At 51.2% G+C, this 26,306-nt stretch overlaps 11 protein-coding genes across 11 annotated transcripts; 6 read left to right on the top strand and 5 right to left on the bottom strand.

The window, feature by feature from the left end:
* Window positions 1-2: 2 nt before the first annotated feature.
* On the bottom strand, window positions 3-980 carry N7496_001650 (putative FHA domain protein SNIP1; the record flags this gene model as incomplete). The annotated part of the gene is made up of 1 exon (XM_056694581.1): window positions 3-980. One exon carries the CDS (start codon window positions 978-980, stop codon window positions 3-5), a length of 978 nt encoding a protein of 325 aa, XP_056561310.1.
* A 210-nt stretch (window positions 981-1,190) lies between these two features.
* N7496_001649 (J domain-containing protein) lies at window positions 1,191-2,150 on the top strand (the record flags this gene model as incomplete). Its single annotated transcript, XM_056694580.1, has 1 exon — window positions 1,191-2,150. One exon carries the CDS (start codon window positions 1,191-1,193, stop codon window positions 2,148-2,150), a length of 960 nt encoding a protein of 319 aa, XP_056561309.1.
* Window positions 2,151-2,637: 487 nt separating this feature from the next.
* N7496_001648 (uncharacterized protein) lies at window positions 2,638-4,173 on the top strand (the record flags this gene model as incomplete). The annotated part of the gene is made up of 2 exons (XM_056694579.1): window positions 2,638-3,134; window positions 3,189-4,173. The coding sequence occupies 2 exons, from the start codon at window positions 2,638-2,640 to the stop codon at window positions 4,171-4,173; spliced, it is 1,482 nt and encodes a 493-aa protein (XP_056561308.1).
* Window positions 4,174-4,343: 170 nt separating this feature from the next.
* Window positions 4,344-5,603, bottom strand: N7496_001647 (uncharacterized protein; the record flags this gene model as incomplete). The annotated part of the gene is made up of 1 exon (XM_056694578.1): window positions 4,344-5,603. The coding sequence occupies one exon, from the start codon at window positions 5,601-5,603 to the stop codon at window positions 4,344-4,346; it is 1,260 nt and encodes a 419-aa protein (XP_056561307.1).
* A 557-nt stretch (window positions 5,604-6,160) lies between these two features.
* On the bottom strand, window positions 6,161-8,587 carry N7496_001646 (uncharacterized protein; the record flags this gene model as incomplete). Its single annotated transcript, XM_056694577.1, has 1 exon — window positions 6,161-8,587. The coding sequence occupies one exon, from the start codon at window positions 8,585-8,587 to the stop codon at window positions 6,161-6,163; it is 2,427 nt and encodes an 808-aa protein (XP_056561306.1).
* A 517-nt stretch (window positions 8,588-9,104) lies between these two features.
* Window positions 9,105-10,175, top strand: N7496_001645 (uncharacterized protein; the record flags this gene model as incomplete). Its single annotated transcript, XM_056694576.1, has 1 exon — window positions 9,105-10,175. The coding sequence occupies one exon, from the start codon at window positions 9,105-9,107 to the stop codon at window positions 10,173-10,175; it is 1,071 nt and encodes a 356-aa protein (XP_056561305.1).
* Window positions 10,176-10,874: 699 nt separating this feature from the next.
* Window positions 10,875-14,969, bottom strand: atg11 (autophagy protein ATG11; the record flags this gene model as incomplete). The annotated part of the gene is made up of 3 exons (XM_056694575.1): window positions 10,875-14,612; window positions 14,691-14,802; window positions 14,902-14,969. 3 exons carry the CDS (start codon window positions 14,967-14,969, stop codon window positions 10,875-10,877), a joined length of 3,918 nt encoding a protein of 1,305 aa, XP_056561304.1.
* Window positions 14,970-15,147: 178 nt separating this feature from the next.
* N7496_001643 (centromere protein H) lies at window positions 15,148-16,075 on the top strand (the record flags this gene model as incomplete). Its single annotated transcript, XM_056694574.1, has 3 exons — window positions 15,148-15,325; window positions 15,480-15,651; window positions 15,706-16,075. 3 exons carry the CDS (start codon window positions 15,148-15,150, stop codon window positions 16,073-16,075), a joined length of 720 nt encoding a protein of 239 aa, XP_056561303.1.
* Window positions 16,076-20,186: 4,111 nt separating this feature from the next.
* Window positions 20,187-20,709, top strand: nhp6 (high-mobility group nucleosome-binding protein; the record flags this gene model as incomplete). The annotated part of the gene is made up of 4 exons (XM_056694573.1): window positions 20,187-20,247; window positions 20,313-20,408; window positions 20,472-20,596; window positions 20,680-20,709. The coding sequence occupies 4 exons, from the start codon at window positions 20,187-20,189 to the stop codon at window positions 20,707-20,709; spliced, it is 312 nt and encodes a 103-aa protein (XP_056561302.1).
* A 1,069-nt stretch (window positions 20,710-21,778) lies between these two features.
* N7496_001641 (Multicopper oxidase type 3) lies at window positions 21,779-23,548 on the bottom strand (the record flags this gene model as incomplete). The annotated part of the gene is made up of 2 exons (XM_056694572.1): window positions 21,779-22,587; window positions 22,645-23,548. The coding sequence occupies 2 exons, from the start codon at window positions 23,546-23,548 to the stop codon at window positions 21,779-21,781; spliced, it is 1,713 nt and encodes a 570-aa protein (XP_056561301.1).
* Window positions 23,549-24,761: 1,213 nt separating this feature from the next.
* On the top strand, window positions 24,762-25,449 carry N7496_001640 (uncharacterized protein; the record flags this gene model as incomplete). The annotated part of the gene is made up of 3 exons (XM_056694571.1): window positions 24,762-24,912; window positions 24,971-25,030; window positions 25,088-25,449. 3 exons carry the CDS (start codon window positions 24,762-24,764, stop codon window positions 25,447-25,449), a joined length of 573 nt encoding a protein of 190 aa, XP_056561300.1.
* Window positions 25,450-26,306: the final 857 nt, after the last annotated feature.

Below are 26,306 nucleotides of genomic sequence, written 5' to 3'. Positions count from 1 at the left end.
GTTCAGTTTGGCAGCATAAGAACGTATTCACGGGTACTCAACCCGAATTTGATGACGTCCTTGTCCATGACCTCCACGTAGCGACCTGCGGGAATAGCCTCACCATTGACATGAGATCCATTCGCGCTCTCCAGGTCAATTAGATAGGGCTTGACCTTGCCAATTCGATCGCCGAATTCGTTCCGTTTCTCAACGTAGCGGAACTGAAGTGCAGCGTGCTGCTTCGAACAGCTTGGGTGTTCAAGGGGGAAGTCCACCACACGATTCTCACGACCGATCAGCCAGCAGCTTCGTTCCCCAAGCTCCACCACTTCTAGCAAGTCTTCTCCCTTGAAGACGTAGAGGCGCCAGGCCTCTTTGGCTGGAGGTTTGCGGGCCTCGGGAGGCTCGTGGTATTTCAAGACAATCCCTTCGCCCCCTTGGACCTGGACCGTGTTGCTTTCGGCTGCAAGTCGTCCGGTCTGGTTGAAATTGGGCTTGATCTTCTCGGGTGGAGGTGCATCGCCAGATTGTACCAATTCACCTGTAAAGGCGTCGGATTGTGAAGGCAGGGGGCCGCTCCGTTGTAGCGCACGCGCTGGAGATTTTGATCGGCGTGGAGAGCGAGATCGAGGTCGTGGGCTTCGATATCTTCTCGAGGATCGTTCGTGATCACGATCGCGGTCGCGGTCGCGGTCGTCACGATGTCGATGGCTGCGGTGTCTATCTCTTCTGCGATCCTGGTCGGCAGGGTCTGTAGAGCGATCCCTTCGATCCCGACGGGATCTTTCATGGTCTCTCCGAGTAGATTCCCTCCCAGAAGGGCTGCGCGACGATCTGCGGGGGGGACTGTCTCGACGAGAGCTTCGACGGTCATCATCCCGCCGGCGCGAGCTCTTATAGTCGTCCCGGGTGTCTTGCCGGCGTTCGCGGGTCCGGTTTGAAGAATTGGATGGCGAGCGTTGCCGGCGACCTCGGTCGCCGTCTTGCGACCCAGCCATTTTGTAGAGACGAGTAGGAATGAGGCTGTTGTGAAGTGATGGCACTCAGAGCTCTTACGAATTATCCGGCAAATCAAGCTCCGACCCCACGTGACCTTCTCCAATCATCGTGTGAGGGGACGAATCCCCTCACTACTTGCCGTCTTCATTTCAAATCACCAGAGAGCAATCGGGAGTTTTACCCTGCTCTCTTCCTAGAATCATGCGGCCATGTTCAAGAAGGCCAGCTTCTTCAGTTATGGCGGTATTCAGCTCCTGAGTCCGTCCATCACGACTCTGCCACCCACTCGCGCGAGCTTCGGTGCTTCATGCCCTGGACTCTGGACATCCCGGTCCAATCGAGGTTATGCCACAGCGTCGGATACCTCGGATCAGCCATATTCCTGGCCCTCGAGCTCGTCCTTCACTCCATATGAAGTCCTCAACCTCCATCGCAACGCCCCATACTCCAAAGCTCGGTACTATGATCTGGTAAAGATCTACCATCCAGATCGGCCATGTGACGAGCACCCTCTCTGTCGAAATATTACTCCCGAAGCTCGTCTACAACGGTATCATATTGTGGTCACCGCACATGAAATACTCTCCGATCCGACCAGACGAGCTGCCTACGATCAAACGGGAGCCGGATGGAACCACAATCCTAAACGGTATAACACCGTAGCCGATGCATCAGCCGATTGGGGACCCTATGGGCCTACTATCTATGCAAATGCGACGTGGGAAGACTGGGAACGATGGAATAATCGCCATCAAGGGAAACAGCAACACGTTGTTGACCAACGTACCTTTACCCGGCTCGTCATTCTGCTCGTTCTGTTCGGCGGTGCCGTACAAGCTTCCTGGATTGGACAATTGAATTCAGGATATGAGCAGCGTTTGCGCGAGGTAAGCGAGGATTCGATGCGGTTCTTGACTGGCCGTCGACAGCACACGGTCGCTCAGATGCCGCACAATGACGCTCGAGTGCAGAGTTTCCTCATTCGTAGAGATCCGACCGGCTCGGGTCTGAAGGAAGAAGAAGAGGCTGTTTATCAAAAAGAACTGCATCCTCTCCGTGGAGTGCCCGATGTTCAACAAGCGCGAGATCGCCTGAGCAGCCCGGAGACTGTGGGGGCTGCACCACTAGTTCATGCCGAGAGATCAGAGGATCTTTCCCCACAACCTTGATCTAGGTTTGCTGCATTTTGGCATCCGATACCATGAGTTTACGATTTGCAACGGCGTTCTGGGTCAGGGTCGACGTTGTGCAGATAACAGGGACTATACCAACCGCACATATACGGAGGGCTGGCATAAGTTCATAAAACGGACATATCTCTCCTCAAATTCCAGCAAAGACTTTTCTAGATCTCCTCTCTTTATAGTACGGTAGCATGTGCTTAATTCTCAACTTTTAGTCTTGTCTTCGACGTGTTCTACAGTCAGAAGTTGGCACAAGTGGACCCCGCAAAAGAAACGGACCTCGGCTCGATTGGCGCCACTCCCAAGGATCCGGTTTCTCCAGGTGTTCGACCAGTTCATGAGTTATAACCAGTTGACGGTCTCAGCTGGTTCCCTACAGGGAAGCTCTCCTAGTCTGTTGGATCATTCTCTGTCATCCCTCGTCCAACCTACCGGGAGCAGTGCTCCAAGTCACTCCCTTACTCTGCTCAAGATGGGCGACTTCAAACGGACCATCCACCTCCTTAAGGAGCTACTTGTCCGAATCCCATTGATTTTGAAAACCCTCGTCCTCCATGGAATTCAAATGTCTCCCGTCAAGGGGAAGCAAGACATTCGCACGGAGCTGACGACATCCATTATTCGCTCCTTCATGACCTTCAGTGCGCCCGTCGATAAGACGCAGAGGAGTAGCATGCGCGATCCCGGCATCAAGGGACCCATGTGGGTGTCCAAGGTCACCCTACCACAGCCAGAATTCGATGTGCGCGATGCTGTTATTCGCGCCATTGAAGATCTTAAGACGACGGGAAATGAGACATTCGACATGCCCCCGATTGCAGCAGTCGAGGCTGAATGGACCGGTTATCGCAGTGGAGTGGGCAAGAAGACACCACAGCCTGATCTTTCAGAAGAAGAAAAGTATCACGAATTGCGAAGGGAATCTCCCTCTGATATGACCATCCTTTATTTCCATGGCGGTGCCTACTTGTGAGTTGAACAATTCAAATCCTTAATACCCTCGTCAAGTACTCATAGTTACAGCTTGATGGACCCTTGCACGCATCGCGTACCAGTGGCACATCTTTCCCGTCTCACGGGAGCCCCAGTTCTCTCGGTGCGATACAGACTTGCACCGCAGAACCCCTTTCCTGCGGCGCTGGTCGATGCGCTAACGGCATACTTATCACTGATTCACCCGCCTCCGGGTGCCCTACACAAGCCTGTTCCAGCGAACAAGATTATCATTGCGGGTGACTCTGCAGGCGGGAATCTGTCTCTTGTTCTGTTACAGACACTTCTCACTTTGAAGCGAGCGTCTCGACCAGTTTGCTTCCATGGCCAAGAGGTAAACATCGAGCTCCCGGCAGGCGTAGCTACAATCTCGCCCTGGTGCGATATGACCCACGCCATGCCCTCCATCATCCGCAATAAAAACTATGACTACCTCGACATGAAGGTCGTACCATCCGATGACCCAGATGAACCCGCTCCCGCTTCACCATTGCCGTTCCCACCTGGCTCTATATGGCCGGTGACTCCGCCTCGAGTAGACATGTTCGTCAACGCAAACATGATGCTCCACCCTCTCACCTCTCCCCTCGCAGCGAAGCCGGAACTGTGGAAAGACGCACCGCCTGTCTTTATCTCAACAGGCGAAGAACTACTCACAGACGAAGGCCTCATCCTGGCAAGGCGCATGCACAAAGCTGGTGTACCCGTTGTCGCAGAGCAATTCGAGGGAATGCCGCATTGTCATGGGATACTGATGATCTCTACCCCAACTGGAAAGCGTTTTTTCAAAAGTCTGTCCGAGTTTTGTCGAGATGCTGCGGCTGGCCGTGTCAAACCAACTGGGCTATGGACATGGTTTGAGCACGGGTTACAATTATCCCTCGGGTACCCATTTGAGAAGGTGTCTGAGATTGATGACGACCAGGTTGATATTCGGATGCGCAAGGCTGCCGGTTGGCGAGTCCGCGATGAGGAGGCTCTATTGAAGGAGTGGCGTGCACAGGCGAAGCTGTAAATACGTGCGAGGACTATCTGAGATGGATCTCATTCTATACCCATGTTATATGTGTCATATTGTCCAGAAATTCATGAAATGAATTCATCTGGAAGTTCGAAATATATGTGAGAATACGAAACAACCCCTACATACAGCGAGCCCTTTCGTAAATTCCATTCTATTCATCATCAAGCTTGTGCAAGTACTATCATCGCCTTCTTAAAATCAACAGTTCTCGTCTCCCCCGCTATAGTAACGTTGATCTTCAAATGCAAATAATTCCTCCGCTGAATTGTAGGGAAAACGAAATCCGGCTCAATCTTATTAACCACCCAGCCGTTCAGCTGTCGCTCACCGGCCGTCGCACAGTCCGTATGAAGGGCAAGCTTGAACATGCTCCCAATATCAACGGACTCGGTGCCCTCAGCCTTAACAGTCACCTCCAAAGGCGTCTCGAGATTCTCGAAGACTTTTTCCAACCCGACATCGATAGAGGAATCGTGCTCACGGTTAATAGACATGTTCAACGCCCTGGGCACTAGAATGCCCGTTACCGTATCCACGGCCATTTTCACGTAGTTGATTCGGACAGTTGGAGCAACATCTTTAACACCAATACTAGATTTGTCGGGCAACGAGATGAATTGCAGTGTAATAGGGAGTGGCACTGGATTATCGAGCTGGACGACAGACGGCGATTCAACAACAATCTTATAATGCCATTCCGGAATCTTGGACGAGCCAAAGAGTTTCTGGGTATTTTGTTTGAGCGATAAACTGGCATTTTCCATTCCAGGGCGCAATCGCTGGCTCTGGATCATCATATCCGGAGTAGCTGACTTGATCGTTTGATAAAGCTGCCCGGTTGTACTCCAGACGGGAAATCCCACATCAATAGGCCAGCTTGCACGCTCGATATGATGCGTATCACCTCGCTTATAGTGAAGCCATGCTTGTAGTGCATATTCAATCGAACCTTCGGAGTACAACCGTCCCAAGCCCCCACTGCTAAAGAAGGATCCCGGTAAGACGCGGTGCGCTTCATGATCCCTGTCTTTGGAAATGAAGCCTTCGGTTTCAATGTGCATTTTTTGCTTCGGCCACGTTGGCTCGGTTGGGATCTGGAATTGAAATGGCCAGCTAGACGCCTCACTGCTACCCTTGGATATGTGTAGCGGTCCTTGGAAAATCGTCGTCTGATTCGGGGCTAAGAAGTGCCATTCATCGCGGTACGTTCTATGCAACTGATCATTCGTAGCACTTTGTCCAATCTGTGTTTTTGCGATTCCCGTCAACTCCACTTTGAGCGTGGCCTTGGACGTGATAATATTATCTTTTTGCAGGACTATGTTGCCGGCGATATTGTCACCAGGAACGAAGGAGCATTTTGGCGGCGCGTCGAGGTCGATGTAGAAGCCGCTTTGGCGGTCAAGTTTGGCTTTTAGCATTTTGAGTTGATTCTAGGAGCTTTAGATTGCAGTTTAACAGTCGTTCGTGAGGCACTATTAAAGAGTGGAGATCAATTTTGCTTTTGTGGGGGATCAGGGATCTGCGTGGCGTCCGGGGGCCAAAGCCACTATGATGCCATACTCGAGATCTAAAGATAGAACTATACCCTAGAAGGCAAGTCCCTGCGCCAGGGCCTGCTCTACACATTGTTAGTGCGTAGTTTTGGGCAAGGCCCTGCGAGTTTGGGGGCTCAGATCCATGGCAGGCCCCCTGAACGACAGTTTATTGCCGCCGGGGCCTAAGCAAATCAACTACGCGCACCTAACAAGTTTGAAATCTAGTAAATATGATGAGTACGTACTGCTGAACAGCGCTTCAGATCCTATCAACCATAAAATGTAAGAGTCCACAGGGTAAATATGAATTGTAAATAATGTTAAATACTGCGCTGATACCATGCCCTAATTTTCATGCCTTTTCCAGGCTCCCAAACCAAGAACACCTTTCCGGCTATAAGAGCACCCATGAATGCCCATTCTCATTAATAAAACACAAATCAAAGATATTCATCCTCGTCCATGGATACTCGATCATCAGTCCACTGGATAGGAGCTTCATTTTGTGGGACTTCATTGCGAGGAGTCCACACGGGCTGTTGCGGTGGAGATGGTTGTGACGGTACAACAGTCTGACTCGGAGACGTTAACCAGGGGAACGAGACTGGCGTGCCATTCACACGAATCTCGCCGACAATGTTGCTTAGCTGCAGCGGCTCATCAACATAGCCATCCCACAGACCAAGTAGCTGTGCCGTGAGACGGAAGAAAGCAACGCAGATGGTGACGATAGGTGCCAAAAGAGACCCCAGATGAGACCAGCGCCAGAGCATGGTCACGGTCACAAATGGGAACTCAGGCGCATCTGCTTGTAGACAATAACCATCGCAGGTCTCGGAGACTGATGGGTGGGCATATAGATCCCACATCAGACATTCAATGATATACCAAGAGAGCGAGATAAACGTAAACCAACCCAACTTGGTGAGTTGACGACGGTGGGTTATAGGATCCCATTTCCAGAGGCGGGGGAGTGGGATAGCAGCGTATACACGGCCATCACCATGGACGCATTTCTCGCAATTCTCACTCGAGTGAGATTGCAGTGTCTGCGCGCCAGTTTTCTTAGGAGAGCCTGGGTTCGACACAATAGCCGCATCTCGGATAACATGATCTTCCAGGCTATTCAACCCCTTCTTCACTTCATTGATGTTCCTCACGAGTGAATGAAGTTTATCGTTTAGACGATCAATATCAACTGAGTCTTGACCATTCGCATTGGCCAGCTCCAGTCTTTTGAGCACCTCCTGTTCGTAGGCAGCTTCCTCCTCTTCCTCAGTTTTGAGCTCAGTCTGGTCGTCCATAATTGCTTGGAGTGATTCAATTGTGTCATCTCCCAGGTCTAGAGTCTCTTTGCCGGAGCTCACGTCCTCGATAACTGTCTGAAGGCCACTCTTAGGTAGTTTAGGTCGGATCACAGATGCTCTGCTCCGTTTGGCGGGTTGGGCTTCAGCAACGGGCTCTTCTGAAGCCCTCGACTCTGGCTTCACTTGTGTGACTGGTGGTGGGACAACAACTGGCGGCTCCTGTTCCTGTTTGGGAGCTTCCGGTGCCTTCACAGGCACCGATGGTAGAACAATATCCTTGGTCAAATCTGGAGGAATCTCCTTCACCCGCTCAGTCATCGGAGTATCAATCCAGGCACCCGTCACTCTGGGTGTCTTGTCGTAGATCCTCCGCTCAAAAAGCTTTGGTTGATCAGGTGTCTGCATTTGTTCAGGCTTCGGGCTTTCGGTTCGTGCAAGCTTGCGGAGCAAATCTTGCGAGTCTCGTTTCAGTGCACTTGGCCTGTTCAAGCCGGAGTTTTTAAAGACAACGATGGGGGTGTTTGGTACGTGGACTCCTTCGCCTTGCAGTGCGTTCTGGTCACGACCAGGTATCTCGGCCTTCTTGTTGTCTTGGGGTAATCCCTGGGCGTGAAGATTGGCGGTACGTTCACCAAGAGCGCTCCGGACTGGAAGGTTGCTTCGTTCAATAGCCCGCGAGGATGAATGGCCGGAATATTCCCGGGGAGGGATATCTTCTGCCCTGACTCGTGTTTGCAAGGCATCATCAAGGGGCATTTGCTCTTCCCTCCTCTCTTGTTGCTCGGATGAAGTGCTTCCGCTGACGTTCCTGAGCCATTCAGAACCACGTCCAGCTCGACTCCCCCAGGTTCGGGGTAAATTCAACGCTGGACCAATATCCCCGTCATCCTCTTCTGATATGTGAACATGTTCTTCCTCCTCCCTCCGCTGTAAATTATCCGCCGTGAGAGCAGCTCGACTCCCGACCTTGGCTTTGCTGAACACCGGCGAATCCTTGCCGGTCACACGTCGAAGTCGCTGTTCGTCTCTGGTGTAATCGGTAGTCCTCCTGCGTGGCGAGTTTTCATTGGCAAAGCTCGCCTCTGAGAATGCGCGACTTTCAAATTCTCGTTCTCTCGCTCGAGGCGACGAGCGACTCAGCCGACTTACTGGACGCGTATCGAGTGGAGCATCCCAATCGTCCAGCGGTGCAAAGTCTGCCAGCGCTCCGTCTTGCTCAATCCTCCTGTATACATCGGCGAGGTCTTCCGGTGGGTTTGACATATCCGACGAGGGCGAACGCGCACTAATGTATTCTCGGGTCTGTCGCGGGCTGGTGGTCAACCCGAGTCCGGCGCCGTCGTCGGACATACTCGTACGTGAAGTGGCTCGATACGCGCCGGAAAGTGTTCCAGTGCGGAAGCTGGGTCTTTGACGCGTCCCGTTCTGTTTTGAGGGTGTAGGGAAATTTGAATTATCGAGATCGAATTCGTAGCTGGGCTCTCGCGCGCGAGCAAAGGGCGACTGCGGGTGGTGGTGACGCGCGAGTGCAGCTCGGTCGCTCTTGCGGGGAGAGGCCATGACGACGGAGGGAAAAGAGAAAGGCAGCTCTCCCGCAGACTTTTTAGAAAAAGATCCCTCCTTCGATACCTTTGTTGGTTGATACAGATCGAGTACCTGGATTATTTCCACGTTAACGAAGTACTTCACGTAAATACGGAGCTCCCGCATTCCCCAAAGGGGTTAGAGCGGCCCGCAACAAGCTTCATTACTGTCTCTAATTTTAACAACTTCGATTACCTCTTCTGCCTACGAGTCAAACAGTGCAGTACCTTTTTCACACTGCCACCCTTGTGTCTGCAGCCACTTCTGCCTGCTGCTTCATTTGGCGAGTGCCAAATCATGCGAGCATCGCCTGCCACGCAAGTGACTCGATGCTGTGACATGTGACCCGCTCACTTGCCCCGATCATCTATCACTTTCAAATTACGCGACAGATAAGAAGGAAAAACCTCCCCGATCGGCTGTGCATCCTGGTTTCACCAAAGAACCGAACAAACACTATCAAGTCCGCTGTCCATCCAGTTACACTCCAGCCATGGCGAAGAAATCGTCCCGCCGGAGGACGCCTGCGTCAACACCAGCTTCATCGGGCGCTTCGACCCCAAGTTCCGTCTCCTCTGGACCTATCCCACCCTTCACTAAGGCTCCCTCGATTCTCAACCCTTTCCTCGACCCGCTCTCCCCGGAGGAGGTATACCTAGTCCATATCGACACCTCAGCAACGGAGCTGAAATGGCAGACCTTCACTGTCCCCACAGTGGTCAACGTGGTGGTGGCAGCAGTGATTGCTCTACGCGTATACTGGGGCTTCAGCACATACCCAGCGCTAGTAGCCATTCTCGTCGGAATGGAAAGCTCACTAAGCGTGGACGTCGCCTCGACACCGTGGACGGAATTGGCACAAATCACTCTCCGCCGGGTCGGTACCATCCTGATCGACTACTACCTCGTGACGCTGTTCCTATCCTGGCCCATCCACTTCCTTCTCGGCCCCGTGCGCTGGCGTCGCGCCATCGGCTTCCGGGACCGCGAGATTATCGTCCGTCGCAGCCAGCGCAGCTGGAGCAAGAAGCTCGAGCGCAACAAATGGATCCGCGATAACGACGCTATGCGCGACAAAATCGTTGCCGCCGTGACGCCCGAGCGTATCGGTAAGACGGGGTACCTACTCGTCGACGAGGACTGGAATCTGGACTATAGCGCCATGGTCCGCGCCCATGCTCTGGTCGACCTAACCCGCAAGGGCGAGGGCGTACAGCTGGACGAGTTCCGTACGGCCGTGCTGGTTCACACCGACTCGGATGGCTGGTTGATCTGGCGCGTTGCGGACGAAAACACACCCGCCGGACGCCAAAAGTCTGCTCAGCGAGACCAGATCCTGGCTTTCAGGGAGAGGTTGACTGCCATGGGGAAGGAGGATTTGTTCTTCCGCTGGGTGGAGCTGGTCCAGTGGGAAAGCTCGCAACCTGGTGGGTTCACTCCAGAGAGGCAGCGGAGTGCTATGGTGCAGGCTAAGCAGATGTTCGATGAGGAGAATGTGGATTTCAGCCAGTTCTGGGATGATGAACTGGTGGGTATGGCCGGCGCTGAAGAGACAGCGACGTGATCCTGGTCTCGTTTTGTTCTCTATTCAAGGGGGTTTTTTTCGTTTCATATGCATATAGCTGGGCTGGTTACATTATTAATTTTAGCATTTTAACGGCCGTTTTCAAGATATACCCAGAGATTTCCTTCTGTAAAATAATATTCCATGTGTACTACTAAAACCACGAACAACCAAGGCTTGCTTACGGAGGTTGTGGAGGCTACGTGGTAAGTGGAACAGAAATATTCGTAGAGATGAGGCTATGTACTATTGGGTATCTCGTCAAACTAAATTCCATCAAGGGCATATAAATCTCCACCGGCCACACATGTGGCCCGGGAGGAGGAACAAGCAAAAACAACCAAGTAGAAAAAAAGGATCCAAAAAGCAAAATCACAAGAAATGAAAAGGAAACGCGAATACTCCATAAACCCCAGCCCGACGCTCAGGCTTTCAATACCCTTCTATTGAGAGGCATCTTCGAATCGATAATCAAGGGACCACAATTTCTCCCATGGTCTCCGGGCCCCATTTTGACGACGAGTAGAAGCTGATCGGGAAGGCGGGGATGCCGGAGATGTGGCAATGTCGCCCGGATTAAGAGACTGGCTGGCAGAAATAGGGATCCGCGCTCGATTCTGTACCTATAAAAGCAATATCAGATTAGCGTGTTGGTACTTTAAATCAGACCCGGGAAAAGATAGATCTGCGTCCTACTTTTCACGGGCCGAGGAGCAGGTCACGGCGCACCTCGTCGAAGATCGGGGCTGACTCGCGAGGCTGCGAGCCGGCATCCGCTTCGGCAGGGCGGACTAGATCAGAGGAGGAGTCGTTGGCCTTCTGCGAGGGAGTAGGTGTGCCTCGTTTCGAGTTTGAGCTGTTGCGACGGCTCTCGAGGCTTCTGGACAAGGTTTGGGCGACGGTGCTTTCCTCTGTGGGTCGCTTGAGACGAATGCTCCCTTTGGCGTCGACGTGGGCGGATGCAACGGTGCTCTTAGCAATGCCAGGTGTCGCAGGGGCACCGGGCTTTTCTTCCGTGGCATCCAGAAGGTACCAACGTAGGCCGTCGGATAGCTCGAAGGGATTTTCGTCAATGGAGGCGCCGTCGCTAGCGTCACCAAGAGAGCGGCGGTCTGGAGCGACACCATTCAAAGACTTGGATAGGTCAACGACGCGCTCTTCGATCTTGCTGATACGGGCGAGTAGCCAATCCCGTGTTTGGAGTTTATGGGAGTCCTGCTCGCGTAGGAAATAGTGTGGTGCACCGACATTGAAGGCGGCCCAGGAGCGGATGGCTTGGTTGCGCGTAGGGAGGAACAGAGCAAGATCTCCTTCCTTAAAGGATCGATATGCAATCTTCTCATGTGCTTCGCTTTGAACTCGGTGATACTTTTCGCGGTAGCCCTTGGCCTCTTTCTGCCACTTGCGGGCCAATATCTCGATATCCTTAACACGCTTGACCACCACATCTCCGAAGACGGCAACATCAAAGTGGTTTAGGCTATCCATGAAGGATTGGAATCTGGCCTCCTCGTCTTCAGGGGTGTCTGCATGCATCCAGCCTAGAAGGCCCGAGTCTGGTCTCGCCGTGACGATACCCGATTGAGCAATGCTTTCGCCCAGACTAGATGAGGCGCTGAGCTTGGATGCACGCTGGACGATCAAGCGACCGTCCTGTTGGATAATTGCGAAGCCGAGCTGCTCTAGCATACGCTCAAGTTTCTCAACCTGTGCATATAGTTGCTTGGACAGGTCATGAGACTTGGTGCCTCGGGCATCCAGTCTAGCCACAGCGTGTTGTTCTGCCTTGGAGGCTTCTTCGACCTTCCTCTCCCAGTCTGCCTCCTTGGATTTCAGATCCCGGGCTAGAGACTCCGCATCGGCTAGTTTCCGCGCCAAGTCGGCCTGCTTTCGTTCTTCTTCCGCAATCTGCTCTCGCAACGCGTCAGAACCACTTTCGCCAGCTGAAACTTGTGACTGCAATGTATTCAGTTTGGAGCGCTCCTGGTCCAGCTCAGCCTTGACAACGTGCAGGTCCGACTTTTCTTTCTTAAGTTCTTCCGTCAATCGATTGATTTGGGCCTCACGGTCATCGGCAACCTTCAACCGTCCCTCGAGCTCATATTCCAGCTGAGATATTCTCTCCTCCAGAGCCTTGTTCTCGGTCGTCAACTTCGCGGCACTATCTTCTGCACTCTTTACATGGATCGACAGGCCTTCAGATAGTACCTCAATAGCTTTGATGATACCAGGAACGTCGATAGGAACCGAGCCCCCAGGAGACAGATTCATAAAGGCCGAGTGTAGAGCATTGTAATGGTCTTGATCCTTTTGAGTCCATTCACCATGCTGACGTTCGAAATCTTCAATCTTCGCTTGCAGACTCTGTTCGTTCTGTTGCAGAGATTCCACCCGCTCGTTGAGATCACCAATCGTGCGAGTTGCCTCAGCAGATTTCTCATGAGCAGTTTGCAGATCAGTCTCGAGTTGAAGAATCCGCTCATCAACCTCTTGCTTCTCGTGCTCCCGACCGTCAACAAGTCTATCCAGCTCTTCCTCCACTTCTTCGGTGCGCAGTCGAAACTTTTTGACCTCTGCCTCCAGATATCTTCGCTCGTCTTCAAACTCGCGTTGTCGGGCTTCGAGGTTCCCAATGAGATCTTGTTTTGTGGACTGGGCCTCTTGGTACTTGTCAGAGTTTGACTGACGCTCCGCGTGGGCTTCTTTATGAAGTCGTTGCACTGTCTCCCGCTCCACATTGAGCTCCGCTTCTAGGGAGACGATGCGTTGGACCAAAGCTCGATCCTCGGGGGACTGCGTCATCGACACACGCCTCGACGAGACAGAAGACCGCCTTGAGAGGGCATCGGGGTGTGGCGACGCGGGAGAGAGGGGGAACTCATGTCCGAAATTGCCGCTCGAGGGCCGACTCATATGGCTCTGGCGATGAAGAAGATCTTCCAACTTTCGAATGCGACTGTCCGATCCCCTGAGCCTCTCCTCCAACTTCCCTTTCTCCTCTTGCAGACTTCGAACCATGTCGTCGCCGCGTAGTAGCATAGAACTCCGACTCAGGTCGAAGACACTCCCGTTCTTGAACGCTTTTGCTCGTCGCCTTTGCTGGCGAGTTGGCGCATCCAGGTCCTTGAGTTGCTGGGCCAGGTCATCTGCAATATTCGACAAAGAGTGCTTATTTCGAAGGTCTTCAATATATGTCTCAATCTCGGTTCGATTGACTTCGGGCCAGTCGTTATCTTGCCCGTGGAGGTTGATTTCTATCCCTGGCGTTGTAGAGTCTCCAAAGGAAATGAAGTCGCCCATAGTTTTGACCCACTTCTTCCGGCGGCGCTGTTCTTCATCTCTCAAAACGGCCATCTCTTCGGCCAGGGTCAACGAGTCGCTCTTGATTTTATCATTCCATTCACGCCGCCGAGCCGACTCAATGAGAACCGATCCGTAAATCATTGGCATCTGGAACACAGCATAGAGAATATCAAATGCATTGCTGTCAATCCCAAAGTTGACAAGCTGCGCATGAGCGTCGGCAAGGCGTGACTCGATGAACGAGATGGTGCGCATGTGTTGCAAGGCTGTCTTCTCAGCAGCGGCGCGTCGGCGAACTGCTTGCTGCAAGGCATGATGGAGATCGCCACTGAGGTCCAACAATGACGGCAGAAGATTCTGAGTATGGTTCAGCGCAAGCCGAGACACGTTGGCCAGCATCTTCTGATTATTGGGCAAGCCGAGCACATGTTCGTAATCGGAACCGATCTTCTTTGCAAGAGTTTCCACTTCCTCAAGCAACCCATCCTCGCCATCCGCAGATGCGACAACCACCTCATCCACCAAAGCCTGTGTATCCGAGGCGATATCACTGACGGCCTGTTCAAGGTCCCGAGCCTGTCCCGCAAAGCGTGGAGATACGACTGCTGCATCCGAGCCAGCTTGCTGAACTTCATTGAGATCGATAAAGTCACGCAACGTTCCTGTAGGCTGATCTTTATCCTTCTTAGGGGTGGATGGGCGCCCGAGCATGGGGAAGTCCTTCCGAGCCGGGATATTCTCCAGCGACTGGAGAGCACGCTGCCAGCCGTCGAGAGCAGCCTGCTGCTCCTCAAGTAAATTATTGGCCCATGTCTGTGCCTCCTGGAAGCGATGCTCCAAGGTTCCCACGTGTGATTTGAGGTTCTCCAAGGCAACACCCACGGCGCGGTTGATGACATCAGTCCGCTCGTTATGCTCCTTGACATTCTTGTCCATCGTTCCACAGCGAGTAGATAGATCCAGCGCCCAAGTTCTCCTTGTCATGAACAAATTCCGCCATGATTGTAGGTCGTTTTGGTCCGTCAACGAGGCCGGAGGGCTTTGTGGTTGGAATGGCTCCAGGGCAGGAAGCTCGGGGAGCTCGAAGTCGGCGGGTTCGCTCACGTACTGCCGGTCATAGACAAAGATCTCGGTCTGGGTTTCCAAAATTAGAATTCGCTCAATTTCACCTTAGGATGGTTGTGGGCCTTTGATCCAATATAGCTTTCATACCTCGGTGGCGAGCGTCTGGGTCTTGACATTCTTCCCTCGGGCAGTCATCAAGATCTGCCTGGCAATCGGAATCGAGGTATTTCGAACGATCCATGTTTTCAAAGAATCCGGCCTAGATCAGTCAGAACGGCGTTAGCTTGCATACGGAGGTGATTCGGAGGCACAAGACACCCATAAGGCACCCCCTCATGGACCAGGTTAATCAACATACGAAGCAGAAGCGACCGGATCCGCCAGCAAATGCTCGCCGGAATGAGCAATATAGATATTCAGCGACATGATTCCCCTCCTCACCACCGAGCGCAAGAGCTCGAAAGACCAGGGAAGTGGGAGGGGAGATGGGTTTAACGAGGACAAATCGGGAGGCTGAAGCTCTCTCCAGGTGAGCGACTCCCCACCGCCCTCCGCTCATGGAGATATCACAAGGCACACGCCCGCCCGCCCACGAGATCCCCCCATGGCGACCAAACTGGCCTTCACAAGGCCTCACCTGCTCTCTAACGAGCTTGCCCTGCTGGACTATTCGGCAGATGATGTCCGCGATATCGTGACCTTGTCCGATAAGGAGGCGCTGGTGCTGCAGCTGGCTAGTCAAGTCCAGGAACAACAGTTGGAGAAAGCATTGCTGGAGCAAGGTACGATCTACCATGCGACAGGACTTAGTCCTCCGAAGAATTCCTGATTGCTTTTTTTTGGTCTTTTACTTTGCTTTCTTCCGTGTCATGTGCCATTTGATTCCTTTATATACTTTTACGCACTTGTTTTCAAACTACTCACATTTCTCTGTAGAAGCTGAATCATTGTCGGGCGATAATGTCGAAGAAGAGCTCGCGATCGCGGAACGCGAGTTCCTCGAGGCGCGCGCTTCCTACACCGTGAGGAGGAAAGCCGCACGAACAATTCTCATGACAGATCCCATTCTCAAGGCAGTTCACTTAAAAGCCACTACACCTCCTGAACGGTACGTGAGTTCCTGCACCTCTAATGTTACCCGATTCTTATCTCATCCCCGCAGAGCTCTACTCCGTCTCGTCAACCGACGCGACGTGCTCGCCCTCGCGCAGGAGAATTTAGCATCGGCCCATGAACTAGTGCTAAAACAGCTATCTGACGCCGAGGTCGAGAATCTCAAAATCAATCAGGAGAACCAGGAGCTAGTGCGCGAGCTCCTCGAGCTCACCAAGCAGGATTCCTCCTGGCGCGAGCGGCTCCAGGACGCAGATCTCTCGTCGCAGCTGGATCAGCTCGAGGCCGAGCTGAAGACGAGCAAGGCGAAATGGGAAACCATGAAGAACATTGCCAGCGCGATAGTGGTCGGCAGTGGACTTGACTGGGCTGATGATGATACTCTCCGTGCGTTAGTGCTGGATGAAAGTGATGACTGATTTCTTGTGTTTTTTTTAGTTCGAGGTGTGGGTGATTATCATCTGGTGGCATACCCTCATAGTATTGGCGTTTCCAGGTGCTACAGAGTACTCGTTGTATTCTCCGTTTTATCTAATAATGGCATTTCTTCAATGGCGATCCTAGGCCCTGCAGAGCCCCTCCCACTAGCCTCATAGGGATGAGTAGTATTCTTAGTTGGACGTGACTATTCCTAGAAGGAATTGCCAAAACTGAATCACCGAGCAAACCCAAGCGTCCGGTAATTTGTACGTAGGACAGGGTCGAGTGTGGCCGTGTAGGACGACCCACGCCGACATCACTGGACACCCGCAATGACGGAAATCAAGCAGAAAAGGGCAATCATTTACGGGCGCGAGTCCGCGCTCGGAGATTCGGACCCGTCCTGGCCTCGATAGAATAACAGCGGATTACATATCCCGGGGAAGAAGAATCAGGAAATAATGTGCTACATCATATTGCAATTCCTCGCTTAAATCAACCATCGCTAGCGAGAGCTATGGAGTAGCTTTTACCTGCTAACAGGTAACAGGTATGTAACAGCGATCAGCGATCAGCTCCGGAGGGACAGGTGAAATTGCTCAAAGATTGGGACTACCTGGGTACGGAGTACGGATCACACAGGAGTGTGGCTATGGGCCCAGCTCCAAAGATCATCAGAGTTTTCGAGTAATACCATATTATTGGGGGGAAAGCAGAATACCGACGCGACGCAACGACTCTATGACGCTCTCCTCTCGGAAGGAGTGGAAGCTGGTAACGTTACCAGTGGATTCACGCGGGACGGATGTACGGCCAGTGTGATGTATTGTCACATTAATTACACCGAGTTATCATTACTTGCCCTTAAAAGTACCAAAAGTACTATTACTATTGCTCTGCCAGGACTCTGAGCACGCTAACGTTGCTGTGTACCACCCATATTCCAAGCTGCCAGTCGTTTCCCCGGGGAATGTGAGCAAAAATCAATGCATACACTATTCTCTTTCCCCGAAACCTTCGCTGGCTCAAGTTGGGCGCTGTTGCTTCCCAGCAGGGGCATCGCATTAGTCCAATCCATCTGCAGTGGTTTCCTCTCCACCGACATGACAGGGACCTCTATGCCCTATAGGGTGGTCGTGTAAGCGTTGAACTTTGCGACTTGGGTTCTCGAGGTTCTGAGTACCGACTGGCAAAGAGTACGAGTATGTACCGAGGGACTCGACGCGTCGCAGCACCCCGGTCCACCACCACCAACTACCGCGTTACGACTGCTTCCCCCTAACAGTATGTTCTTACGGGAGGGTAAACAGGTATCCTATAGGTACGCCAATACTAATGAGCTTGTGATCATGGTGTGATCCAGGCAAGGACGGAACCTGCTGCTCCAATTGAGTTCTCTACCTCCACCTCCACCTCCAACAATGTACGGCCCCCCTCCTGCTGGCCCAGCGACCTGGATTATTACAGTACGATATCCAGAAAATGTACCATAGCGCATCGGCGATAAGAGCCTGGCGCAGGGAACCACTGTTCTGATTGATAATACCAAATTACTCTGATAATGACTGCCGTCCTCCATAATCATGGTCTCGGGGTATTTCCCATCGGTAGCTACAGTATTCCCATAGATTCCGATAGAATACCCATACGCAGACAGCTAGGCCAAAGGTTAAAGCCATTCTTTTTATTACTTCATTATGGGATTATCGCTTTCCATTTTTCAATCTGATCTCCTTTCTTGCTAATTACGATCCTGAATCGCTAGTTATGGCCGTGTTTACAATGGGCGGTTCGGCCAGTAGAGTACGCCACGCTGGGAATTGAGCAACAACCTGCTCTGACCGTCTGGCGGTTACAAGATCCAGACCCTTACCTCGAGCTAATTCGGTCGCGGCATTGCTCTGCATGCCCAGTCAACACGGTGTGGATGGTCATTGCTCCGACTACATATGTACATAATACATGGGGTAATGTAGGTCACTGCGTCGAGTCTTGTCCTAGGGAAGCTTTTACGTACGGAACCCTACCCATCCTGTAGCCCGATGTCTGTAGGATAGACACTGATACAGTAGTTTCTCCAGTCGTTCTGGTGGCAGGTCTTTTTTCTTTCTCTGATCTGCTCGTGACCGAGCTGCGCCCAGGATCTGCTGCGGTATTAAAATTCTCTAGCCAGACTCCGTTCTCCCTGGCGGATGTACTTCTCGTCCTAGCTCCTCCATCCGGCATACAGTACGAGTATTGCCGGGGGCCCAGCAGAGACATGGGTAGAAAAGTATGGTACTTGCGGTACTTGGGCTTGATTTCACTCCATACACTAGCTCCCTCTTCCTCCTCTTCTCCATTACCCGTATCGTCTCGGACATATTGCCAGTACAGCCAAGGTGCCATTGTGCGATCACAATTCCTCCGCTAAGGGCATCGCGCAACCCTGCTCCGACGCAGCGCAAACGGGTGTATTATTTGTTGACACAACGGTTTTGAAGGGGGTGATCGCGCAAGCTGCGACTAGACGACGCGCCCATGGGTAGGATCTGGTCATTATTTTATTTCATATTTCAAGTATTGAAAATGATATCACGATCTCTCTCAGGCCTAAGTAGGCTGGATCTATCTTCAGAGCAACAAGTTAAGTTTCAATATATGGACTAAATTATACAAAAAGGAAAAGCATAATTGACCAGCGATTGAATCTCCAGGTTTCAGCTGCACAATTTATTGACTCTGTGTATTTTCTCCCTGGGTGGTTGCCCTAGGGGAAAGCAACAGGATGACGGAGGGAACGCGTATGGAGGCGGTACTGGGTACTTGCCTGTGCCGTCACTTGACTATGCAATACCAGCGTACTTGATACGATGGGGTGCGCGGTTTTAGGGGAATGGATCAAGGCGTAATACTCCACTGTGAGATGCTGGAGGTATGTTACCGTTTGGTATGGTCGCCCGTACTCACAGCACCAGAAACCCCCCCCCCCCAACACATACGAAATCCAACGCAAGCCTAGTACTCCGTATGGAAAAATAATATGAAAGGATCCCTAAATTTAAGTGATGATAAGATAACATGACACGAAAGAGATGGGGGGAAAATGGCCAAGTCAAGAGGATGGAAGCCCAAAAGTGCCATGGTAAATCGTACACCAAGCAGGGACTTGTATCTGTTAGGATACGCTCACCAGAACTCTAGTTTTCTCTTTCTTGAGGATATTCTAGAGTGAGAATATTCTCATGAATAGAATGACTTGTATAAAGTCAATAAAAACGATATAATCACAAGGTTGAATTGTAGTATCCTAGTATATTACTATGAGCGTGTACTGTAAACTGAGGTGTACGTGTATTAGTCAATACGTTACATTCCCCAGCCAGTCAGCAAACAGCGGGCTGCCCTTGCTCTGTGCTGCCCCGTTCCCACAGTTAGTCCCGTCTCTCTCTCTCTTCCCCTACTACTACTGCCTTCCCCCCCTCTCCCTCTCTCTCCCATCTCTCCTACTACTACCAACCGCTCTTACACTATTTGCCCATACAACTCAGGTACTGCATATCCTCACCCACCCAACACTACTATATCCCGCTTCTGCTGTCCCCGATCCTCGACACAACCACCACCACTATTCCTCCCTCCTTTTTTTTTACTCTCATCGCCCTTGATTCTGTCATTCTGTCCTCATCAATGCTATTTTTTCACTCGCGCGACCGAGTCCTCTCGCTCGGTCGCGCGACCGCGCACCTATGTTTACTTGCAACACCACCACTAACATGAGATTCCGCTTATTAGATTCGCTCTGATTCATTTCCTTTGAACCGACCTCATTTCCCCTTCCAAACACAGTAAGTCCCGTCTTCTTCCGCCGTGAAATGGTCGAGTTAGGACCGCCGGCGCGCTTGTTACCAAGTCGCGTCGCGGCACCAACTACCCACTTCACCACACCAATTCACTTAACTTTTTCCCCTCATTGCTTGTCGCATTGCGGTCGCTTGCGGTCGCATAGCCTTACCCTACTCATTGCACTCGTCTGCCTGCCTTTCTCGGGCTCTACGCCTCAGTTAGGCGCCATTGCCTCTCACCCCAACTACTCTTGGAACGACTTCTAACTTATTCTTCTAGTCCAACATGCCTAAGGAGAAGACTACTCGCAAGGGCGGCAAGGAGCGCGTTCAACGCCGTAAGAAGGGTAAGTTCCGTCTGAAGAGAAATTGACTTGTCCTTACAAATCGTGGATTCTAACCTGCCCTCCAGACCCGAACGCCCCTAAGCGCGGTCTGTCCGCCTACATGTTCTTCGCCAACGACAACCGCGACAAGGTCCGCGAGGAGAACCCCGGCATCTCGTTCGGTACGTCTTGCTCGCTACTTTCCCATCATCTCGCTGGTGCATCCTAACTAACACCCCATACAGGCCAGGTCGGCAAGATGCTCGGTGACAAGTGGAAGGCCCTGACCGAGGCTGAGCGCAAGCCCTACGATGCCAAGGCCGCCGCTGACAAGAAGCGCTACGAGGAGGAGAAGGCCAAGTACAACGCTGTAAGTTTCCTTCGTCACCCCCAGCCTCAATGGCGATCCCACTCTCGCCTGTCAAAACCCCCCGATCCTAACAACCATTACAGCAGGCCGAGGAGGACGACGAGTCTTCTTAAACGCCCCGCCGCAAATCTGATTTGCGCAGCTGCTGGCGTTTGTGTTTCTTTTCGCTGACTCTTCTGGTTATCTTTTCTGCGTTTTATCACTCACGGGTCTTACGGAATGGTCTCTACGGTGGTTTCTTACTTGCTTTTTATGATCGCCCCGGCCGATGGGCTTAGTGTTTTGTGTGTGGGACTTTAGCTTAGACTTTCGGCTTCCATTCCCCAGTGTCCCCCTCTTGGCTTCTTTCCCTTGGTGGTCTGGAATTTCCCGGGCTATCTGGGTGAAGATCACGAGTGATACTCTTTGGGAATGGCCTAGACGTTGTGCTTTGCGAGATACTATTGCATGCCCCGTCTGACCTACTAGCTTAATCAATGCTACTGTCTCATTGAAATATAGTCCTTGGTCTGTTAATCAGTAAATTGCTCCATGCGCGTCTATGGTTGATCTCGTCATCTGTGGATGCGCGTTGACCTCAATCCGCGGTTTCGGAGATGGCCCAAGCTCCCGAGCTTCCCCCGTTTGTTTACTCCGACGCGTCCGGGGTATCTCCGATGGTGGCCTGAGGCTATTATTAGCTGCCTGGTCTATGAATAGTATCTTCATCAGTTCGGATATCCTGTGTATGAGAACCAGGCATTCAAAGCAAGTGTCTGATTGGAGATACTAGACTAGACTTGTCGGACTTTCTCCTTAGGTGTAGCAACTAAGACGATGGTTTTAACTGGCTAAGGCCTATGCTGGGTCTTGGACGCACTCTTCATGCATCAAACTATATATGCAGGGCGAAACCTAAGGTTGTCTCGAATTCTGGACCCCACCCATCGTAACGGCACTGAACGGCTACCTAACCATTATTTCATGTAACGACTTAGCTCACTCAAACGTGTTGTTAAACTCTGCCAGATCCATATATCTGGTGTCTATTCATTGCTAATGCAACTAGTTCTCATTACATTCCATCCAGCCTCTATACCCATAACCGAAACAGTTCCAGCCCTACCAATGCACCGCCAACTCTCTATCTCCGTCTGTCATGCCGCCTAAACCCAAAATCTTGAAACAACTAGGTACAAACCATCAAATTCCATCATCCTCCTGCTCAACACTACTCTCCTCCACATACTCATCCCACGCCTTACACCCAGACTGCAGAGAGCTATAATCAATCAACTTCCGCGCTTCCTCATACCTCTCCAAAAACTGAATAGCAAAGCCCTCTTCCGTATGCCAACCAATATGACAATGCATCAACCACGCGCCAGGATTATCAGTCTTAAACGCAACGACCAAATACCCCGAACTAGGCAGCATAGCCACGTCGCGCCGGGGCGGGTTCGTTAGACTAGTAATATCCGAGAATCCACTGTATGTACCAGAGCCCTGCGCAAGGACGAAAAAGTCATGTCCGTGCAGGTGAATAGGGTGCGGCACAGTGAGACTAGTCTCGATAACGACGTAGGACCACTCGTTGGCCCGGGGTAGTTCGACCACGCCGCTGGAGTTTGTGAAGCTGGTATCGTTGTTCCAGATTTGGAGGAGAGTGGGGTTATCCCATTCGACTTGCATCGAGGTCCCGTTCATTTTCCAGCGGAAGAGGTTCTCAGAGTTCTCGCCTAGCGTGACGGGTTCGCTGGCGTTGTAGTAGGGGAGTGAGGCGCTTTGGGGCAGGTAGGGGACTAGATCGGACATGTCCATGTCGTCGCAGCTGTCGGTGTAGGTGTACTCGGTGGTGGTCGGGGTTGAAGGAGTGTTGCCATAGTACATTATTCCCTTGATGTTGTTTACGCTGTCGTTGTCGGAACATGCTTCTTGGGGGATGGCGCGTATCCAATAGCTGTCATTGCCGGTGGACTGGTCTGCGTGAACGACGATGTCGTATCGTTGACCTAAGTAGTAGATATTGGTTAGCTAGATATTCATAACGAGAGGAACTCTGATCTTACCCATGCCGATGCTCAAAACCGTGGTGTTGAAAGGCTCAACAGGAACAAAATCCATCGCCATCACAGTGAGCGTGTGGTTATCAATAGAAAACTTGAAGTGCGTATCAATTGCAGCATTAACCAAACGGAACCGGTACGAAGTACCCGCAGTGACGGACGTGTTAAACCGGTACCCAGTCTGGCTACTCGAGTTATCAGAACCATAGACATTGGTGCCATTAATCAGACCATTGTCCAAGGTAGGCGGGCCGTTCGACTGAGCAGAATCATACAACTCATCAACAGTCTGATGACTCCAGTCATTCAAAAACAGACTCCCCTTGTCAACATCATAATTCTCCGTAGCAGGGCCATTAATCACAATACCACCAAAGACACCCTCCCAGGCCTGCAGCCCGATATGAGAATGATACCACGACGAGCCATACTGCGTCGCACGCCATTTATAGGTAGTAGTTTTCCCCGGTGCCGTCGGGCATTGTGTGATCGAAACGACACCATCATTAGGATTTGTATAGTTTTGACGGATCCCATGGAAATGAATGCTTGATCCATTCTTCGCCGAGGCAAGATTATTGGTGACATGGACAATAACGTGGTCACCCCAGTCAGCGTGGATGGTAGGACCGGGAATGGAGCCGTTGACCGCCATTGCGGATCGGGAATAGCCATCCGGGGCAACTGTGACCTCTGTGATATCGAAGTAGTATTCTCTAGTCACGCCCGTGTTGGGGACCACGTCGTAATAGTTGGTGCTGGCGTTGTAGTTGCACCATTTTTGCCTGTTACTCGGAGTATTTCCAGGACAGACATCTCGCTTGAGCTTTGGATGGAGGTGTTGATGGTGCAGAGAAGCTGCGGTAGTCACACCGATGAGGGCGAGAATGAGTGATGCGGCCTTCATGGTTGATTCCGGTAAAAGAGAGACGAGAAAAAGGAATGACTAAAATATCAATGGAAGAAAGAGTCTCAAGGAGTGACAAAAGAATTATGGATTATAGAAGAAGAAAGGAGAGTATAAAAAGGAAGTATGACTGCAATCAAGAGTTGAAGATGTAGAAAAAGAGTGAATTCGACACAACGACAACAGGAACCAAGATAGTAAAGCGATGTTCATGAAATACTCTCACACTCGTATCCAACTTGATAGCAGTCCACTCGGCATCTTCTTCCGCTTATTCATGATAACTTAGTGCATCTCCATATAAAATGATGGATCATAAACTTGCTTGGCTTTGAATCCTCTTTTTTCCCATTGGACAAGGTGGTGCCAGGTACGCTCACTGGATCGTAAGCTTAAATGCCGCCACGCAACCGGAGATTCGGATGGGGTGTCCGATAGTGCTCTTATTCGCTGTTTATTTTTAAACTATGGATAGCTCTCACGCGACAAGCCGGAATCTGATATTAAACATGGAGGGGTTCGCGCCACTGCCGCCGGCGTGGGTCTGGTGCCTGGTCGATGCTCTAAATTAGGTAGATTGCGTGGCAGCAGCGAGCTCAAAAACAGGTCGTTTAGGTATATATTGACACAATTTGATATGTCAATAAGATATCTGCGCACTGGAGAGCTAGATCTCTGTGCGCAGCGGAGGGTGTTACGTCTTTCGCTAGGTTGATATAGATTTTGGTGACAAACAGCCACCAATCGTATACTTAAGATAAACCGAGATTAGGATCTCTAGCCAAGTAAAAAAGCAGGCACTCGCCCAGTATTGAGTACATACTAAATAGGCCTCTAGTAATCCCCACCTTTCAATTCTCAGTTCGCGGACAACTTTCCCTGTGTACCCGCAAGTCCAACAGCACCAACGTCAGCCAACACGCGGCCCCAGAGAGTGGAGTTCATACACGTCCAGACCAGAAAATTGTCCAACGATTATTGTTCACAAGCTCGAAACCCCTGTAGTTTGAGTGCAAAGATAGGTTTGACAGCCTGCTAGACCCCCGAAGCCGTTCCGGCTGATGATTAGGTTAAATTCTGTTCCTGAAGAGGTACGTATGGGGCAGCCAGCGTATATAGGGTCTGAACTTGTCAGCAAAATATTGAAGTAAACTCAGACATTCCTTTGCTACATCTTTTTGCAATCTATTACACTCCTTTGAATCCTGTCAGTATGCTTCGCCATTTAATCTCTGGTGCTATGCTGTGCCTCGTGGCATCGGCTTCTGGCTTTGTTCCCCGGGCTGCACCTGGCGTTGACGAGAGCTTCAGCTTGTATGCCTATGGTGACTCTGTCGGTGGTCTTTCAATTTTCTACGCCGATGGTTTGACCCTCCCTACCTCTCTATGCTCTACAAGCAAGTTGCTGATCAATCGAAATAGGCAAGGCATTCGTCGGCGACCCATCTAACTCGACTTCATCGTCCGCCATCCCGGTTTCTTGTGAGTTGGGTCTTCTTTAGCACAACTACCCGGGGTTTTAACCAAGTTAAAATATAGTTGAACGATCCTCCTCCTCATCTTCGAGCAAATGGATTGCCAATCCGAACACCACATCCTCTACCGACAATACCGACAATACCGACCGCTGGTCCAATAAAATGCTTTACATTCCCAGCTCATCATCTTCTTCGCACCAGATGGGCTTCACCTCGAAAGCCGAGTCCAACGAGACCACTACCGGCTTTATCTTCTACGGGCAGTGGGTGATGATCGAGACCGAGTCTGGGGATATCTCCTCCAGCTTCTATGTCAAGGCTTCGTCCGAGGGCGAGGGGGTTTATTCTCTGCTGTGGAATGTCACTGATGATGACTCTGCTATCCCAATTTCGCTGCGCTCAGTCAAGCCTTCAAACTCCTGAGGATTATTTTGAGATGCCGCTGAAATCTTTTGCTCGGATGAAGTTCGGGGTTACAAGGATCACTCATTAAGCAATAGGCGAGGCCCATTATATAGGGAGGGTATGTACAGAGGAGATGAATTTAGGACAACACAAGGCTCATCTATATAGAAAGCTATATCTTTCAATATAGCTTAGTTTTCTCGAAAGCAACCCCACTGTCACAAAACTCTATCTTTCTCTAGGAAGATGTTATACGAGGTCCGAGGGTGATACTCCCGAACTGGTGTCAATCATGTAAGAGGTTGACTCTGTGTAGAAAGACAAGAAGAGGCTCTTTCCCGAGACAAGCCAAGGCGTATGGACTCAGGTTCCGGACCAGTAATATGGAAGCTTCTATCATCCAAGGCACAGCCCCAGCCCCCGATACGAAAGTTGGAGGACGGGGCTAAGCAGGCAGCGCCGTTATTGCTTTTGTGAGTCAAGCCATGGCTCATAGCTTTATATTCAAGAGTGCGCCTCGTTATAGCTATTTTTTATTCTTCTACTTCTATCATCTTTCACTCCGTTTTGTTGTTTTTACCGGATTAGGCCCGACTGCAGTGGGCTTGCATGCCCCCTCACCACTAATCAAGTCTGCCTATCGACATGTCTGGTTTGACAAAAAGCTATTATATGCCCAGATAAATATTTCTCCTATCTTCATCTCTTCTGTCTCTCAGCCCTATGCTCTATTATGGGTCAAGTGTGGACTTGATGGAGAGCAGAACCATGGAAACGCATCGACCCCAACCCGGGGGAAGGTTGCCAACTGGACTAAAACAACCTTCAGGATACAAATACAACAGTACATCCATCGCTACGCCTCCTTATCTCTC

Source organism: Penicillium cataractarum, assembly GCF_028827025.1.
Source record: "Penicillium cataractarum strain IBT 29864 chromosome Unknown utg000001l, whole genome shotgun sequence".
Taxonomy (NCBI): Eukaryota; Fungi; Ascomycota; class Eurotiomycetes; order Eurotiales; family Aspergillaceae; genus Penicillium; species Penicillium cataractarum.
The sequence above is the reverse complement of the archived record's forward strand: the minus strand, read 5'-3'. Positions and strand labels throughout refer to the sequence as shown.